This window comes from Medicago truncatula, chromosome 8, assembly GCF_003473485.1.
Source record: "Medicago truncatula cultivar Jemalong A17 chromosome 8, MtrunA17r5.0-ANR, whole genome shotgun sequence".
Taxonomy (NCBI): Eukaryota; Viridiplantae; Streptophyta; class Magnoliopsida; order Fabales; family Fabaceae; genus Medicago; species Medicago truncatula.
The window spans coordinates 38,975,583-38,992,842 of record NC_053049.1 but is presented as its reverse complement, the minus strand read 5'-3'; the positions used below and the strand labels follow the sequence as shown (position 1 = coordinate 38,992,842).

The 17,260-nt window shown below is 33.3% G+C and overlaps 1 protein-coding gene across 2 annotated transcripts; it reads left to right on the top strand.

Moving 5' to 3' along the window:
* Nucleotides 1-4,781: 4,781 nt before the first annotated feature.
* LOC25501772 (kinesin-like protein KIN-12A) lies at nucleotides 4,782-13,185 on the top strand. Of its 2 annotated transcripts, none has more exons than XM_024773330.2 (16): nucleotides 4,782-5,092; nucleotides 5,186-5,323; nucleotides 5,422-5,505; nucleotides 5,593-5,721; nucleotides 5,818-5,877; nucleotides 5,971-6,024; nucleotides 6,109-6,201; nucleotides 7,308-7,403; nucleotides 7,965-8,110; nucleotides 8,632-8,781; nucleotides 8,869-8,998; nucleotides 9,089-9,937; nucleotides 10,021-10,119; nucleotides 10,202-10,360; nucleotides 10,436-11,269; nucleotides 12,827-13,185. In XM_024773330.2, the coding sequence occupies exons 1-16, from the start codon at nucleotides 4,922-4,924 to the stop codon at nucleotides 13,121-13,123; spliced, it is 3,489 nt and encodes a 1,162-aa protein (XP_024629098.1). In that variant the 5' UTR covers nucleotides 4,782-4,921; the 3' UTR covers nucleotides 13,124-13,185. The 2 variants fall into 2 exon arrangements, with proteins under 2 accessions (XP_024629098.1, XP_013446601.1); XM_013591147.3 differs by having other exon boundaries at nucleotides 10,202-10,354; nucleotides 12,827-13,123.
* The last annotated feature ends 4,075 nt before the right edge of the window (nucleotides 13,186-17,260 follow it).

Here is a 17,260-nt window from a genome sequence, read left to right as displayed (position 1 = left end):
TAATTATTATTGGTTGATTTAAAGTCTTTTTATATATGATTTTAAATAATTATTGTTGATTATATGGAGTGTTATATTTTATTAAATGAGTTATGTTACTGATAAATAGAATAAGTGGGAATTTAGAATAATTGGAGTCTTAGGGGTTATATTTTAATTAAAGGAATTAAGTAGGAGTTAAGGGTGATAATTGGGGAAGTTAAGAATAGGGGAGAAGTTGGGAAATTGTCAGTCAGAAGCATTTTCACGTGGAAGCAGTTTTTGGGAGAAAAACCAAGAGGGAGCCAAGAGCATCCAAGAGAAGATCGTGTAGAGCTTTGTTCATCAATCTAAGGTAAGGGTGAGACTATCATTCAGTGATCTTAAGTCTACAATTCTGAAATTTGATTTATCATGTGAGTTGTTCTTAATTTGGGAATTAGGGTAAAAGGTGATAAAATAGTGATTAGATGGTGAAAATGTGTTGAATTAATGTAGAAACTGTATACAGATCTTAGATAATGCATAGGATGATGATTAGAATCAGTTTTAAGGATAGAACCATGTGATTGAGTGATTTTTATGAAAATCTGCGTTTCTGCCCGAGCTGAGATTCATCGCTCGCCCTCGCGAGTGATGATCTTCATCGTTCGCTTCGCGAGCCGTTTTCTCTCGCCTCGCGAGTGAACCCAGATGTTGCTCGCCACTGCGAGCAAGACACTCGCCATAGCGAGTTGACCAGGGAGGTCATCATGATTTTCTGAATTAACGTTGTTGGTCAAGTCTTAGATGGTTTTGAGTGCCAGAATGTGTATAAGAATGATTAGGCAAGTTTTTAGAATGAAATTCATTATGGAGAAGTTAAAAATGGGATTTTTTTTTTGTGTGAAAAAGGTGAAGTTCCTGAGGGCACCCTGATTTTATTCGCCAAGGCGAACAACCAACTTTTGTGAACTCGCCTCGCGAGTCTTTGAGAGTCTGATAGCCTTGTTTAGGGTTTTTGCGATCCTTGTCGCACGAGATGCTATGAGACGATACTTGGGTTAAGATAAATATTTATTAAAATATTGTTGATGTTCAGTGAGTCTGACGTAAGATGGTTGAGGGTGTTAATATTATGATAAATTTGCCAAATGCATTATGTGGATTAAGTATGATGTTTAAGTAGTGTTGATTATCATTTGGTATTGTTATATTTTGGGATGTCTATGTGCTGCTGGTGTTGCTGTTGGATCTTAATTAAGATGTGGATGTTGGTCTAAATTGTAAGCGTGCTGGGTTGTACGTTGCCAAATGAGTCATAAGTAAGTTATGCAAATTGTCGATGTTGTTATCATCGTTGGTGTTGTTGTTGAATTCGTAGTTGTATCCGTTGTTGGTGATTGATCATGTTAGATGTTTTTATAAGAGGTGGTGTACTCTTACGTGTCGTTTTTATAAGATGTGGTGTACTCTTACGTGTCGTTTTATAAGAGGTGGTGTACTCTTACGTGTCGTCTTTATAAGAGGTGGTGCACTCTTACTTGTCGTTTTTATAAGAGGTGGTGTACTCTTTCTTTATTGTTGTCTATAAGAGGTGGTGTACTCTTACGTTGTTTATGTTGATGAGTATGACGAGGTTATGATGATCTTATATAGTGTTGAATGTGAGGTTGTTCTGATATTACATGATGTTACCTATGAGTTGTTAAATGTACTTGATGAGAGTTATGTTAAGTTGTCTTCTATTCATGAGCACTAAAGGGATGTTAAGAAGAATTATTATTGAGTGTATATGATGATGTCTATGTTGTTAATTGTAATTGATGAATTTTATGCTTATTATTATTGTTTGAGAAATCTCACCCCTTCTGCTTGGAAATGTTGCCCTTCGTATGAGTAACTTGCAGGTATTTGAAGATTAGTATGAGTGGTGGCTCAAAGTGTCCAGGGCTCTGATACGTACAGGATGAGATTTTCTTATTGTTTTTCATTCCTATGTATCAATTTTTGAATACTGTTGACGTAACCCTATGGTTGTTGAATTTATGTTGATAAGGCTTTTATGCCAAGATTTAATTATGGAGATTTAAACAGTTGCTGTTGTTGTTTTGATGCAAATTTTCCGCTGCAAAATTAATGATGATTTTGAAGGATGTTTATTAAATAGATTTTTTTTATTCTATTTATGAAAATTTGAAAATGTAGTGTGACATGCCCGTTTGGGAATTACTCTGATGCATGTTTTATTAATTAATTGATTTTGGGAAAACATAGTGTTTTTTTTTTTGAACAAGGCAAAATGAGATATATATTATTAACAAAAAGTTTTGCTCTCTAGCACAAGGAGTGCATTAAGAAGCAAAACACATGGTGTTACAGGAGCTCACATATAGATATCCTCAAACATGATAGTTTGTTTGGCTTAAAGTCAATAGTAGACTCGTGGAATGAAAAAGCTAGCATCGTAGGGTGGTGGCTGCAAAGTCTATGCTATCCTAATGTCTTTATATGTATAATCTCTTCTTTCAATTTTTTAATTTATTTTTTTGGATAATAATCATTTTGGTCTTTGAATGTATAGTGGATAGCTGCAAGCCTGCAATAGTCCTTTATTGTATCAAAATTTCGAAGTAGTATGATTGACTGATTGTGCGTTTTGTTAGTCAAAATAGTTCTTAATATTAAAATGTTTCGATAATATTGTCATATTAGTCCTTAAATATAGTTACTTATTATCATATGATTATTTCTTATAAATACTCATTTATTGTCAATTCAATCCTTATATAAAAAGAGTTATTGTGAACATTAAAAGATTATTTTAGCGTCGTATACTATTTGGACTAACGGATGACACAATTAATTATTGTTTTAAAATTTTGATATATTAATTGATGGACTATGTTGATTACTCGGATAAAAATAACTATTACTCCCTCCGTCTCATAATATTTGTCTATTTAGCATTTTTTCTTTTTCTCAAAATAATTGTTACTTTAGAATACCAATGCAATATTTATTATTTTTTTCATTGTTATACCTTATTTATTGAATTTCATCCAACTTAACTACTCCACTAACTACAATTAATAAATGTGTTTCTGTAAATGATACTAATTTTACTATTTAAATCAACACAATTAATCATTTCCTTAATAATTGTGTACAAATCTTAAACGATTATTATTCAAAGACGGATGGAGTACCGTTTTAATTTTTCATGTCATTTGATTATGTAACATCAAATGGGTTCTTCTTTTGAAGAATATGAACAAAATTAAATCTTCGTGAAGATAATTTCATATATTAAAAGGAATGTTTTAATCCCTTCCACCTGAACAACCCTTCCTATCCTCCATCTTATTCTCCCATCACAACCCTAAATCCTCCTCCTCTACCTCCCAAACGGTGTTCATTTAATTATCTCTCAAATTCATGTGCAACCATTAAAAAAATGTGATATTAAAAGAGTTCATTTTTTTTTGTACACACCACCCAAAAATATTTTTAAAAAACTACATTTTTGAGCCGTGCTTCGTTCGGGTTTATTGTAAATGGATTGACATACGAATAATAAAATGTAATATATAATTGGGAACGGCGAAAAAAATAAGTTGTAAGGTCACATCTTTCCACTTGCAAAGCTCTGAATATCCAAATATATGATTTTTATGTTGTGTGTGAAATTTTTACACGGTTTAGGGGTTTTTTTTTGTTGAGAGAAACATGTTTAGGGCTTGTTATATATAACCAAGTTTACATAGAAATTTGGGTAGCCGAGTTTGCATGAAAATTATGATATTCTGTTTGTAAACGTATTAAATGTGTAGAAAATATTGTCAAAAAAAGGTAACTGAATAGGAATGAAATAAAGACATGAAATTGGTTCAAAAAAAAAATGTACAAAATATTATCAATAAAAAGGCATGAAATTAGTGCGGTGAATTTTTTTAGTATTGTGTTCAAAATATTGTCAAAAAAAGGCAAAAGGATAGCAAAAAAAAAGACAAGAGGATAGGAATGAAATTAGTGCGATCCATTTTTTTAATATTAAATAAGTGTACAAAATATTTCCTTCAATAAGAAAGTGTATAAAAAATTGTCAAAAAAAAATTCAAAATAAAAAGTATAAAATAGAAGGCATCAAACATGATCATTGATATGCTCATAGTTTCTAAAACAAACGTGCAACATCAAATAAGTGTAAAAAATATTTCTTTAAAAAAAAAGGCAAGAGGATAGGAATGAAATTTGTGCGATGCATTTTTTAGATGAAATTTGTTAGGTTAAATAATTTCAAACCTAATAAAGCAAATGAGCGGAAAAAAATTAGGTTAAATTGTGGGAAAAATTATATATGATATTATAAAAATTCTTCTAAAAAAAGTTAGAATTTATTAACAAAACATTATCAAATATAAATTTTTAACCACAAAAAACGTAACAATTTACATTTTGTTAAAAAAATTCTATTTTTTTATATTCTTATAATACTATAAATTTTTTAGAAAATTTATATTAAAAAATATGAATTCTTCCTTATTTAAAAGGAGAGATCAAATATGAAGTTAAAAAACTTTTGGAAGACTAAAAGTCGAAGAATTTTTTTATAAGAAATGAAATGATGATATATTTATAAAAGGACTAAAAACATATTTATTAATAAAAAAAAAACCAATAGTGGTTAATAATTTTTTATTTTTATTTTTACAAGGTGGTTAATAATTTTGTTTTTTAATGTTTAATTATGTTTACGAATCAATCGTACATCCCAAAATTCTGTCAAAAACAAAAACTATAGACAAGAATGATTTCATACACATCGCGTGTTAGTATTTTTCAAATTCAAACTCAACGGCTAGAACGCTGTTCTCTCTCTCTCTCTCTCTGTTCCATTTCAAACTCTACTTTCTCTCTCTAGAATCAACTCCACCATTCCCGTCGCAAAAAGCTTGCAACGATGACAGTGAAGAACTCGCCGACTGTACCAAGAAATTCAAACCCCAAATCAACGCAAAAGCACAAATTTAACAAAGAGAACAAACCCCCTAAGCCTCCCTCTTCCCACCATAACCCTCTCAAACGCAAGCTCGATGATACTCTCACTACCTCCTCCGATTCCGGCGTCAAGGTGGGTTTTCTTTCTCATTCCACTCTTTTCCTCATCCACCATTACCGAAATTTTTTATTAATTTTTAATTTTAATTTTATATATATTTTTTAGGTTATTGTGAGGATGAAACCAGTGCGCAGTGAAAATGACGAAGCAGATTCCATTGTTAAGAAAGTTTCCAGCAATTCTTTATCAATCAACGGTCAGGATTTCACCTTTGATTCCATTGCTCACATTGATGCTACTCAGGTATGATTTCTAATCTAAATTGTTTTTATCTTGTGATATTATTGCAATTAATTGATTTATTAGTTGTTTACTTGTTTAATTCTGTTTTTGTTTTTCAGCTTGATATTTTTGAGCTTATTGGTGTGCCTCTAGTAGAGAATTGTTTGGCTGGGTTCAATAGTTCTGTTTTTGCTTATGGGCAGGTTTCTTTCTAATTTCATCTCCGTGATTTTGCTTTTGTTACTATTCTTGATTATTATGAATTTTCAATTTTTGTTTTTTCAATGCAGACCGGGAGTGGAAAGACCTACACTATGTGGGGTCCTCCCAATGCTTTGGCGGTTGAAAATTCATCAATTGATCAACAAGGAGGTCTCGCCCCTCGTGTTTTTGAGCGACTCTTTGCACGCATAACTGAAGTTAGTATCAATTTTAAGTTTTATTCCTTGTTGAATCCTTTGACCACTCTACGAACCTTGCTGTTATATCAATTAATAGTTGTGTCTCATGTGTAGGAGCAAACTAAGCACTCCGACAAGCAACTCAAGTATCAATGTCACTGTTCATTTCTTGAGGTTGAATTGAATTACTATTGATTATTTTGTTATTTGTTCCCGTTCTTCTTAATTGTTGTCTAGTATTTTTGACATACAAATTTGTTTTTGCAGATATACAATGAGCACATAACCGATCTGTTAGATCCGAATAAAAGAAACCTGCAGGTTAAATCCAAACCACTTTAGTCTTCCCTTGTGCATATTTGACTTGTGTTTATACTGGAATTGGTTTATCTGTTGTTTATTCAGATTAGAGAAGATGTTAAATCTGGAATCTACGTCGAGAATCTTACAGAGGAGCATGTGTTTACTATGAAGGATGTAAATCAGCTTTTGATAAAGGTGTGCTTTTTATCAAATGGATTAGCCATTGTCAAACTAGTCTTAAACTGCTATTCTGTAGCACTTTTTGATCCTCTGAAAGAACAGACAATTCTCAACGCTGAATATTTATCCGGTGTATGGTTGGCAAATTAAATGATTTTGTGTTATTATGCATCTATACTAAATGCATTTACATTTAATGTCGTTTTTTCCCTTGTTAAATTTCTTGAAGAGTAATTATCCCTAGGAATTCGTATGAAATGCTTATTTTAGCGTTGTTTCAATAATAAGGATTTGTAATACTATGCTGATCTTGTAAGATGTATTTTGTTTTCGTAAGATGTATTTTGTTTTCATTTCTTCAACAAACTACTTGTTGCCATAATTCATGCAAGAATGTTCAATAATTGTATACGCATAAGGCACAACCAAATAATGAAAGCGTGTTGTTGTGGCCCTATGGGATAAATGTGTATACACAAAAGGCACAACAAAATAATGAATGCACATCACTGTGGGATAGATTTGTATTTGTGATCTATATATAAGTTCATTTTAAGTGGTGCTTCTATTAGGATTTTATTTGATCAATCATATTGGACAGTTGTTCTTTCCATCACCATTGCGACAAACCTTTATAGTTTTAGGAACATTTAAGGCTCATTCAACTGAATTTGTCATCTTTAAAATTGGCATTAAAAAAACACTTCATTACTTTTTTTTCATAACAAGTATTTTGCGTGAAATGCTTGTTGGCAGGACTTCATTTTGAGCATGTATGACTCAAATCTCCATTAAGCAGATTTAGTTAAAAAATTGATTTGGTCATTAAGAGAAATGAAATGCTCAATTGCTTAAAGGGTGACTTGAATATATCTTCTTTTCTATTTTTGACGTTTGACCTTGCTTTCATGCTAGTAACTAGTAATTATGAAGTTTTAGATTTCCAGTTAATTGATATATTTTTGTTTATTTTAATACTGTCTGGTCCACATTTCACAACTGCCATGTTTCTTTTTCTCTTCTAAATCCCGATTAACCATTTTTTTAGAAAACCTTTTCATTGATCTTTGATTATTATATCTTTTACGTGTTTTTACCATTATTTACCTTTCACTGTGCAGGGATTGTTAAACAGAACAATAGGAGCAACCAGTGTAAATTCTGAAAGCTCCCGTTCACACACTGTTTTTACTTGTGTTGTTGAATCTCGATGCAAGGTGATATACTCTTATCCCGTGGCCTGGAGATTGTTAAATAATTGTTTTGAACAATAGTTAAATTGTATTATGGGTCGGGTGCAGATTGTAAGAAGTCCTAACAGTTAGCGATCTTTAACTACTTCATCCATTCCAAATTATAAGTCATTCTAGCAATTTCACATATATTAAGAAATGTAGTTAATGGTGTATAGAAAAGAATAATTATGAGTTATTTTACTAAAATATCCTTCATTAATGATATGGAAAACATAAATTAAAGGAATTGGAAAAGGATAAAGTAGTAAATAAAGGGCATAGCAGGAAAATATGCTTTAATGAGATTCATTGATATTGTAAAATAATAACATGTAATTTAGAACCAATTTTTTTTGTTAGAATGACATATAATTTGGAACGGAGGGAGTAGATAAAGTTCGAAGAAACAATGTGCTATTTCTAAACATTTGCTTTTCTCATGTCTTGTTTGCAAAAACAACTGTTCAGAAGACATTTCTCTGCATCATAGCATAGGTGAGAATAGAAGAGCAATTGATGTAACCTCATATCTTCAATTTGCAGAGTATTGAAGATCGTAAAAGCAGATTTAAAACAAGTAAAATCAATCTTGTTGATTTAGCTGGGTCAGAACGACAAAAATTAACAGGTGCAGCAGGGTACCGTCTGAAGGAAGCTGGCAACATTAATAGATCACTTTCACAACTTGGGTATGATTTGACATGCTTGTGTATTCCATCGTTATTGTTATAGGAAAATCCTTTGTTGCCATTTCAAATATTCATACACTAGTCATTGCTCCAGTGTTGATATCCATTATAGTTTGAACATTTGCAACATAAACTAATTTTTTTTTATAAGGCCTTCCATAGGATTTCTTTGTGGTACACCGTGAGACTTTCTTTCTAAGTCAGTGAGAACCATGTGCAGGTCTATTTATTTCCCTCTGTATCTTTCTATCAAACCCCTCTATTGGTACAGCCTCAATAAATATGTAGCTGAAACAATTTTTCAGTACATATCATTTTATACCAAAATGTTTGCCTGCTGATTTAGTTGTTGGCATGGCACATACTTTGCTCAAACAATTGCTTGGATAAAATTTCAATCTGAAAACTTCTATTCATTTCTGTTTTGTAACTTGTTCATCATATTTATACCTTTGGCTACCAAATTCTACAATCACTTTCCCATCATTCCAAGTGCTTACTGAGATTAAATCCGACTGCAGGAATCTGATTAATATTCTTGCTGAAGTTTCTCAGACAGGAAAGCAGCGACATATACCATACAGAGACTCGAAGTTGACATTTTTATTGCAGGAGTCTCTCGGTGGAAATGCAAAATTAACACTGCTTTGCGCTATTTCCCCTGCGCAAAGGTATATATGTAAACAACTGGTGATTTGAATTTCTTTTCTCTCTATGTATTGTGGAATAAAAATATTTTACACGACTTAGCATTGCAGTTGTAGGAGTGAAACATTTAGTACATTGAGATTTGCACAACGTGTCAAAGCTATCAAGAACAAAGCGGTTGTAAATGAAGTAATGCATGATGATGTGAACCAATTGCGAGAAGTAATACGCGAACTCAAGGTATATCTCTACCACCATGATCAACCTTCTCTTTTCCTGGCCAGTGCATGAAATTTGTTTTGAATAACTTAGATCTGTAAAATCAAACAGGATGAGCTGCATCGAGTTAAAACAAAGGGTTACAATCCAAGTGGAGGCCATTCAGCAGCTTTGATCCGAAGAAGTTTATGTTTATTGCAGCCTAGACTCCATTACCCGTTATCACTACCTCATGTTGATGAAGATGGTGACGAGGAGATGGAGATTGTCGAGGATGGTGTTGAGGATCATGCTAGAATTCTCGGCGATACGAGCAGAGATTCTGCTGGTTTTTCTGACACTAAGCGATGCATTGATTTTCCTAGTGCTACAATGAACTGTGATAACCCTGCTACCCTCGTCGTAAAATGTGCTACTGACCCAACCCTCAAATCCCCACCTCCCAGTGTTTCGCCAACAATCAGCAGCAGCAGAAAGAGTTTGAAGACCTTATCAAAGCTGTCCCCATCTCAGAATAACCTTCATTGTGAAAGTGACTTAGGCATGATGAGTGGCTTGGTCACAAAGACTGTCAATCAGAAAAGCATGTCTAATGCTCTGTCTAGTCTGAAAGCTCAAAATTTCCTTACTAAAACTGAAAACTTAACAGCTAGCATCCGGCATGGTCTTGAAACTATCGATAACCACCATAGCAGCGCAGCTTTTGGGCGTTCATCGTTGAGGCTCTCATTGAGACCTGAGGATTCCAAGCTAACTTTTCCAGTGGATAAAGTTAATGTGGGAGTACAGACTTTCGTTGACAATAATGCTGGAGAAGAAGATTCTGTTATGTTGAACTGTAATAACTGTAAAATCAGAATGCAGCTTGATGTCAGTAAGATTGACAACAACTCAAACATGCAGTTGGTACCTGTTGATTGCCCTGAGTCTGCTGATAAACCAAAGAAGCAAGTTCTCAAAGTGAGTGTCAGCATCTCAGATGCATTTTCCGGCATAGCTTAATTTCAATCTATTAATTACAGTTTCTTTCTCTTATGATATAGGCTGCAGAGAAGGTTTTGGCAGGATCCATAAGGAGAGAAATGGCTCTGGAAGAGTTATGTGCAAAGCAGACTTCTGAGATAATGCAGCTGAATCACTTAGTAAGTTTATGTTTGTTTCATAACAATAATCCGCGGCCATTTTATAATCATCTATTGTGACTATTGTCAATAACATTTGTAGTTGCAACAATACAAGCATGAGAGGGAATGCAATGCCGTGATAGGTCAGACAAGGGAAGGTAAAATCCAGCGCCTTCAGAGCCTTATGGATGGTGTTTTACCCACTGAGGAATTTATGAGCGAAGAGCTAGTGTCCCTCACTCATGAACATGAGGTAAAAGTAAGTTCTTTTTAAGGTTTCCCTTTTATGATTACTGTATTAGATGTTTTAAGACTAACTATAAACATTCAACAGCTTTTGAAGGAGAACTATGAGCATCATCCAGAAGTTCTGAAGATGAAGATAGAGTTAAAAAGAGTACAAGATAAGCTACAAGAGTATCAGAATTTCTATGAATTTGGGGAGAGGGAAGTGCTAATGGAAGAGATATGTAATTTAAGAAATCAGCTTCATTTTTATATGGACCATTCACCGGCAAGAAAGGAATATCCACTGTTGCAATTGCCTCATTCATCTGAACCTAGATTGGTAGCAAACCTCACTGCCAATCCCGATTCAACCGAAGCTAGCGCTGAAGCAAATGACAATCCTGAATCAACTGAAGAAAGTGCCAAAGTAAAACTTGAACAGGAAAGAAGTGAATGGACTGAGGCAGAAAGCAGGTGGATTTCCCTTTCCGAAGAACTCAGAGCTGAAGTTGAAGCTAACAAGTCGTTAGCTGAAAAGAGGAAGCGTGAATTAGATGCCGAGAGGAAGTGTTCCAAGGAACTGAAGGATGCAATGCAAATAGCTATAGAAGGCCATGCACGGATTTTAGAACAGTATGCAGATTTGGAGGAGAAACATGTTCAGTTGCTTGAAAGGCATAGAAAGATCCATGATGGAATTGATGATATAAAGAAAGCAGCTTCCAGAACAGCAGTAAGAAGTGCAGAGTCTAAACTCATAACTACCCTTGCAGCAGAAATTTCAGCATTAAAAGCAGAAAAAGAAGAAGAAAGGAGAATCCTAGTAGATGAAAATAGAGGGCTTCAGGATCAACTGAAGGATACTTCTGCAGCAGTGCAAGCTGCAGGTGAACTGCTTGTACGTCTTAAAGAAGCAGAAGAAGGTGTCATCACTGCTCAGGTGAGAAAAGAATCAATGCACATTTTTAATCACTGTTATCAACTGAATAACTTGTGTGTTTTTTGTCATCCTCTCTCTTTTCTCCCAACTTAATTACACCATCATCCATCATCATCAGTATTCTCCTTGCCTGTTCCATTATCGTTGTCAGTTGTCACATGTTCCTTATAAAAAAAAACATCCGCTTCTTCTACTCTCATTCTATGTAGAGTGAGAAAATGGTAGTACCTGTCACATTCATAAGGTTGGCCATCAGTATGAATTTGGATGACGCCTAATAATAAACAGAACTTAGATGATTTTAGTTATTTCATTAGTGTGTTTCTTATTCAATTCGAGGACAAAGGAATATGTATAGAGTGATACTTAAATATTATCAGTGGTGTAGTTTGTGCCAGGGAGCATCTTAGTATGTAAAGCTACTTTGGCCATATGTTGAATGGGTTGGGAAAAGTGTCAGCAACTCATTTTCTCACATTATTTTCAGTACACTTTCTATTAGTTGAAATTTAAGTGGGTCTTACCACTTTTGGGAGTAGATTCCACCAAATAAGGAATTGACCTAAAATAGTGTGTATTGTAGATAATATTGTTCATATTAACTGTCAATATATATATATATATATAAATTGTTTTCTTAGTACGTCCTTTTTCCCTTTCCTTATGCTGTTCTCTTTTTTTTTTTTGAACAAAAAAATCCCTATATCTATAACAGCTTCAAAGATATCCCTCGATTTTGCTGTACTCAATTTCAATTGCTTAATTCACATGGCTTTGACTTATTTGCTTAATTCATGAAATTAGCCAATCAAGTACGGATTCGTTAATCTAAATTTTGTACCAATTTTTGGCCAATAAACAATATCTCAATTTCTTCGATTTCAGTATTCTTTCGACAACAATGGTGTCTTTCTTGTGGCATCATAATTGATTGCTTCATGTGGCATCATCATAATATAATATAGCTTTATGTGATTTTAGTTAGACTAATTGGGTTGCTTCAATATCAGCGATCTTCCAGTACCAAAAACCCTTTGATGAATTAGGTTTCATTTGGCGTTGACAGCAGCAAAACAAAGAAAGATGAAGGATGAATTGCCTGTATCTTACTAGTTCTTTTTATTTGATTGAGGGTTGTGAACCATTGGATTAATTTAATTTAACGGTTGAGATTTGTTGTTAATATCAATATATATATATATATATATATATATATATATATATTGATGGATAACAAGAACAGAAGGAATATGATATTGACAACAAAAAGTGAAGGGATGTGAGTGGAAGGAGAGGGGTTAAGAAGCTATAGCTTTTATTTTTTTTTATGAAACTCATTCAAAGCAAATAGGAAATGGAATACATTTATTAGGTATATATATGTTATTCAGAGCCACTTCCTAGGTTCACAGAGTAATACCAATCCACTGTGTGCTTAATTTGTTTCCTCTTTTTATGTCCCAGCAGTGTTGCTTCCATTCATTACTCTTACAATATGTACCAATTCTAATAGCTAAGTTCACTCTTTTAAGCCTGACACTTTGATGTGATTTGCAGAAGCGGGCAATGGATGCAGAACAGGAAGCTGCAAAGGCCTACAAACAAATTGATAAATTGAAGAAGAAATACGAGATTGAGATTAGTACACTCAATGATCTCCTTGCCAAATCACGTTTGCCTATGGAAGAAGCAATACAACCTACTTGTAATGGTTTTGTCATGCCTACTGATTATGACACCAAGGTAGCAAACAATGTTAGTCAATTTGAGCCATCTTATAATGAAGAGGATGGCGAGCTTGCTAAATTAAAAGAACAGTCATGGTTCTCTGGTTCTGACATATGCAACATATAGAAAATCACACTTGTGTAAATAACAGCAATCTTCTAGTTTGTGCTTTCATTCATTCTTGCTGATGTCTCTTCCTTATGCTAACTAAATATTTTTACATTCAAAATGTATGCACTATTGCTAGTGTAAGATTATTTTGCACATATATTCAACAATGTGTTGTCACTTCATGTGTTTGAAAACACGTCACATTCATTACATGATGTGGTAACATGTCTTTGAATAGATGTGTAAATTAATTTTATACTATACATACAAATTAAATTACACTCATAAAATATTGACATGGAGAGAATTGGATGTCTCTTATATTTTGAATCAACTAATTTAATGACAATTGACACACAAGTATTAGCATATTGTGTGTCAACTTTCTTTACCACAAAATCACGTTAAGGTGACCAAAATGGGTTAACAGTTACCTCGGACACTTGTAGGATTCGTTTTAATTTGGTCCATGATTTTTTGAGTTGATGAGCTACTGGACTAGTTTATATGACGTTATTAAGAATTGTATACTACGTTACCACAATGAATTGAGTGATACCAAACGGGAGCAATATGTAGGCATGAACCAATTGAATTTTACTTGCAAATGTGACGTATTCAAATTCAAATCATTCCATAGTCATCGTAAATGCTTTTATTCTTTATAGGCTTATAGCACTCTGCTCTATTCATATGTTGGTTAATGCCTAATTTGCTCTGTACAAGATATTTTTCACTTTGAGAACCTATCATTTTAATGGAAGTTTTATGTACTCATCACTCTATCATTTATTACTTAACTGCATACTATTGCTAAAAGAATTCAGTTTAGGTCATGAATACCTGCTAGGTATGTTCTCAAAGAAACTTAAATCAATTTCAATACAAGTGCTTGAAAGAATTCAATTCAATTCTCTAACGTTTTCCAAATTTCAGCAGGTATTCCTGCTAAGGTACCACAGGCTTTAAGAAACTTGACATGCAGAAAGAGTTAATATAATGAAACAAACAAAATTCAGTTAATAAAGTGTAAGAGTGGCTTAGAAGTACTTAGTCAAAATTATGCAATGCATGTGAAACAGATATAAGTCGAGGATAGCTTTCTCTAAAAAAACATGACACGGTATACACACACGTATCTAGTCAAAATTGAAGTAAGCTAACTGAAGATCCTAGTTTGGTCATGATTTGACTGTTTTCATTTGAATATCACGAGGTTTATAAAATTTCTGTGTTACTCTCCTTACTTCTTTTACATGATTTATTGCGAAATTCACACATGTCCACGAACAACTCATAGAAAATAGAAATCCATGCTAACGTCACAGATAGTATCTATAATACTTCAATCATAAAAGGTGAAATTTTATGGAAACGAAACCAAAACAAAAATAAAATAATAATTATAGCAATTTCCAAAACCTGAACTGAATAATTAAGCGAACTAGAAATGTGAATATTATAATATGGTTCAGGGTTTAAGCGTAGAATTGTCCAAAAAACATTGAATCAAAGAAATGCATCATATTTTGAAATAAGGACCAAGATAATATACGTAATTTGTATTTTCCTTTGGTCAAATTTTGCTCTCAAATTCAATGAATCAAGTAAAACATCCTGCTCGGATAATGGAATAGTGGTTTGATATGCAATAGCTATAATGAGGGCCGCTAAATCGCTAATGGAAAAGTTATTAAGCTATTCGAACTTATTGACATTGCAGGACACTTCAAATCTTGTATGTCGAACTAAACAAAATATCCTAATTTTTTCTTCCATGAATCTTTGCTTTACTAATCAGAAGCCCTATTCCCCAGTTTATTGAGTGATAATGATCACAGGAAAAGAATTGTTCCTTGAAATACAACACAACATATTCATATATTGATATTATTAAAAGAACCTACCTTAGTCACTCAATGGAGTCATACATTTCAATAATTCAGTTCATGAAAGATATCATTGAAAATCTCCAAAATGAATGACAACAAAAGTAGCATAAATGAGATTCTGATCAATCAAAAACTTAACTGAAACATACAAAGTACGTAGGTAGTTGACATATATCTACAGAATCCATTGGTCAAATAATTAGTTCAATTCCGGGGATTCAATCTCATGCATATCCACACTACCTCTTATTTTTCTTACAAATATCATTAAAAAAACAGAAAACTTTTGCAAATAAGAAAAGAGGTAAATAAACTCCCTGGCTGCTGGTCTAAAATGGAATATATATAACCCACATGTTATATTATGACATGACAATTATCTTTCTCAACAATGGCCTTGAAGTTATCATCGAGGTAACAACATTAGCATCCACTTTATGGCAGTTCCTCAAATTGATCTCCCTCAATTGTGTGCAATTTTCAACCACACGCTCAACTCCCTTCTCCGTGACATCACAACAATTTTGAAGTAATAGTTGCAAAAGCCCACGACAACTCTTTGCGATGGCATAGAGTGTTTTATCATCAACTCTTGTATATGACAAGTCCAACACCTCTAGTTTTGGAACATCAAAGATCATTCTGTGAAGGTTCACTTTTGAACAATCGGCCAAGTACAAATGTCTAATGTCACAACATCTCCTTAAAACATGATAAATACCTTGATTAGATATGCCACTGCAATCGCTCAAATCAAGCAGATGCAAATTGGGAAAGATGTCAAAGTTGTAATATTTTGTGAGAAAACTCGCAAACCATTTTGTGGAATGATGGGATGGTTGGAGAGATTGAGTGATGTAAGGTTCAATGGGAAACTAGAAATTTGACATAGAAGTGTATCTAGATCACCACAGAAGCGTTTAAAGTCTAGTGAGGTGAGGTTGGTAAACCTTTGGAAGAGGCGAGGAAGGGAAGGGAGGGTTTGATCAGAAATAGTGAGAGAGAATTTGTGACGGTTGGTGACGGAGAGGAAGTGTTTGGAGGAGACAGAGAGAGACTCCATGTAGCGTTGTTTATGGTTGTCGTCATCATCGTTGAGGAATCGGAAGATACATCGCCAACAATCATCAGGTAAATCAAAATCATCTGAAGAATTGAGAGAGTCGTTTCTCTTTCTTTTCATTGCGAGCCGCCGGTGGTCATCCCATAAAGCTGTTGCGACCGGTTAGGTTAAGGTTTTGTCTGAGTTGAAACATGCGAATAAATCAAGGAATAATGTTTTTTTTTTTTTTACGGAAATCAAGGAAGAGTATATTTACTGTGATATTTTCTGTAATACTACGTTTTTTTTTCCTCAAAAAAGATGCACCTCCAAGTAAGGAGCACTTTTGTCCTGAGACATCGCGAAAATGATGTGACACTGTTTTTTCTTTACCACGCGTTTTCTATTGTCAAAGATTCTCTTCCATATCTTATTTGCGAGGGGAATGCTTGTTCGAGAATGAAGCAAATATAGTAATCTTTTGTTGTGGTGTCCGAGATTCGAACCCTAAATCTTATATATATTATGCATTGTTTATATCAACTTAGCTACGCTCGCTAGGACAACAAATATAATAATCTTGCATTGGAACTTGTGCATTCAACTCTTCAAAAATTTAAAAAGTGATATTTTTAATTTTTTTTTTTTGTTTCTTTAACCATTATCCTAGAAGCAACTTCTTGGAGCCAAAAAATTGGTTGCAAATTTATTTTCTATTATCTCTCATATTATTTATACAAGTTCTTAAGTCTTTTGAAAAACTTTAAGGATTCAAAAAATTTGTTGCATATTTCCTTTCTATTATTTTGCTTTTTTTTCATTTTTTTAATTAAATGGATTTTGGACAAACAAAAAACCTTTACTTCAAACTTCACAACATTTCTAACAACACATTTGTGTGTAGTATGTGATCTAAACTGAAAGGGTGCTTTACAAAAACTAACGACATCAATCAAAACATAAAATACTACTTCATCAAAAGATAGAAACAACTTTCACTTTTGCGCGTTGTAAACGAGAATGGAATTTCTTTGGTCTGTGTCTTCTTATTGAAGGTTGAATGTGCGAGGCTTAAAGGGCTTTGAGATATAAATCGGATGGAAACGGAAAAAGTGTAATCCAATAAAATTGAAACAACCGTTAAAATTTTTGAGAGTTGGTTAATCTTTTTTATATAATATCTATCGAAATTAGATCAGGTGGAATAAAATTTACATT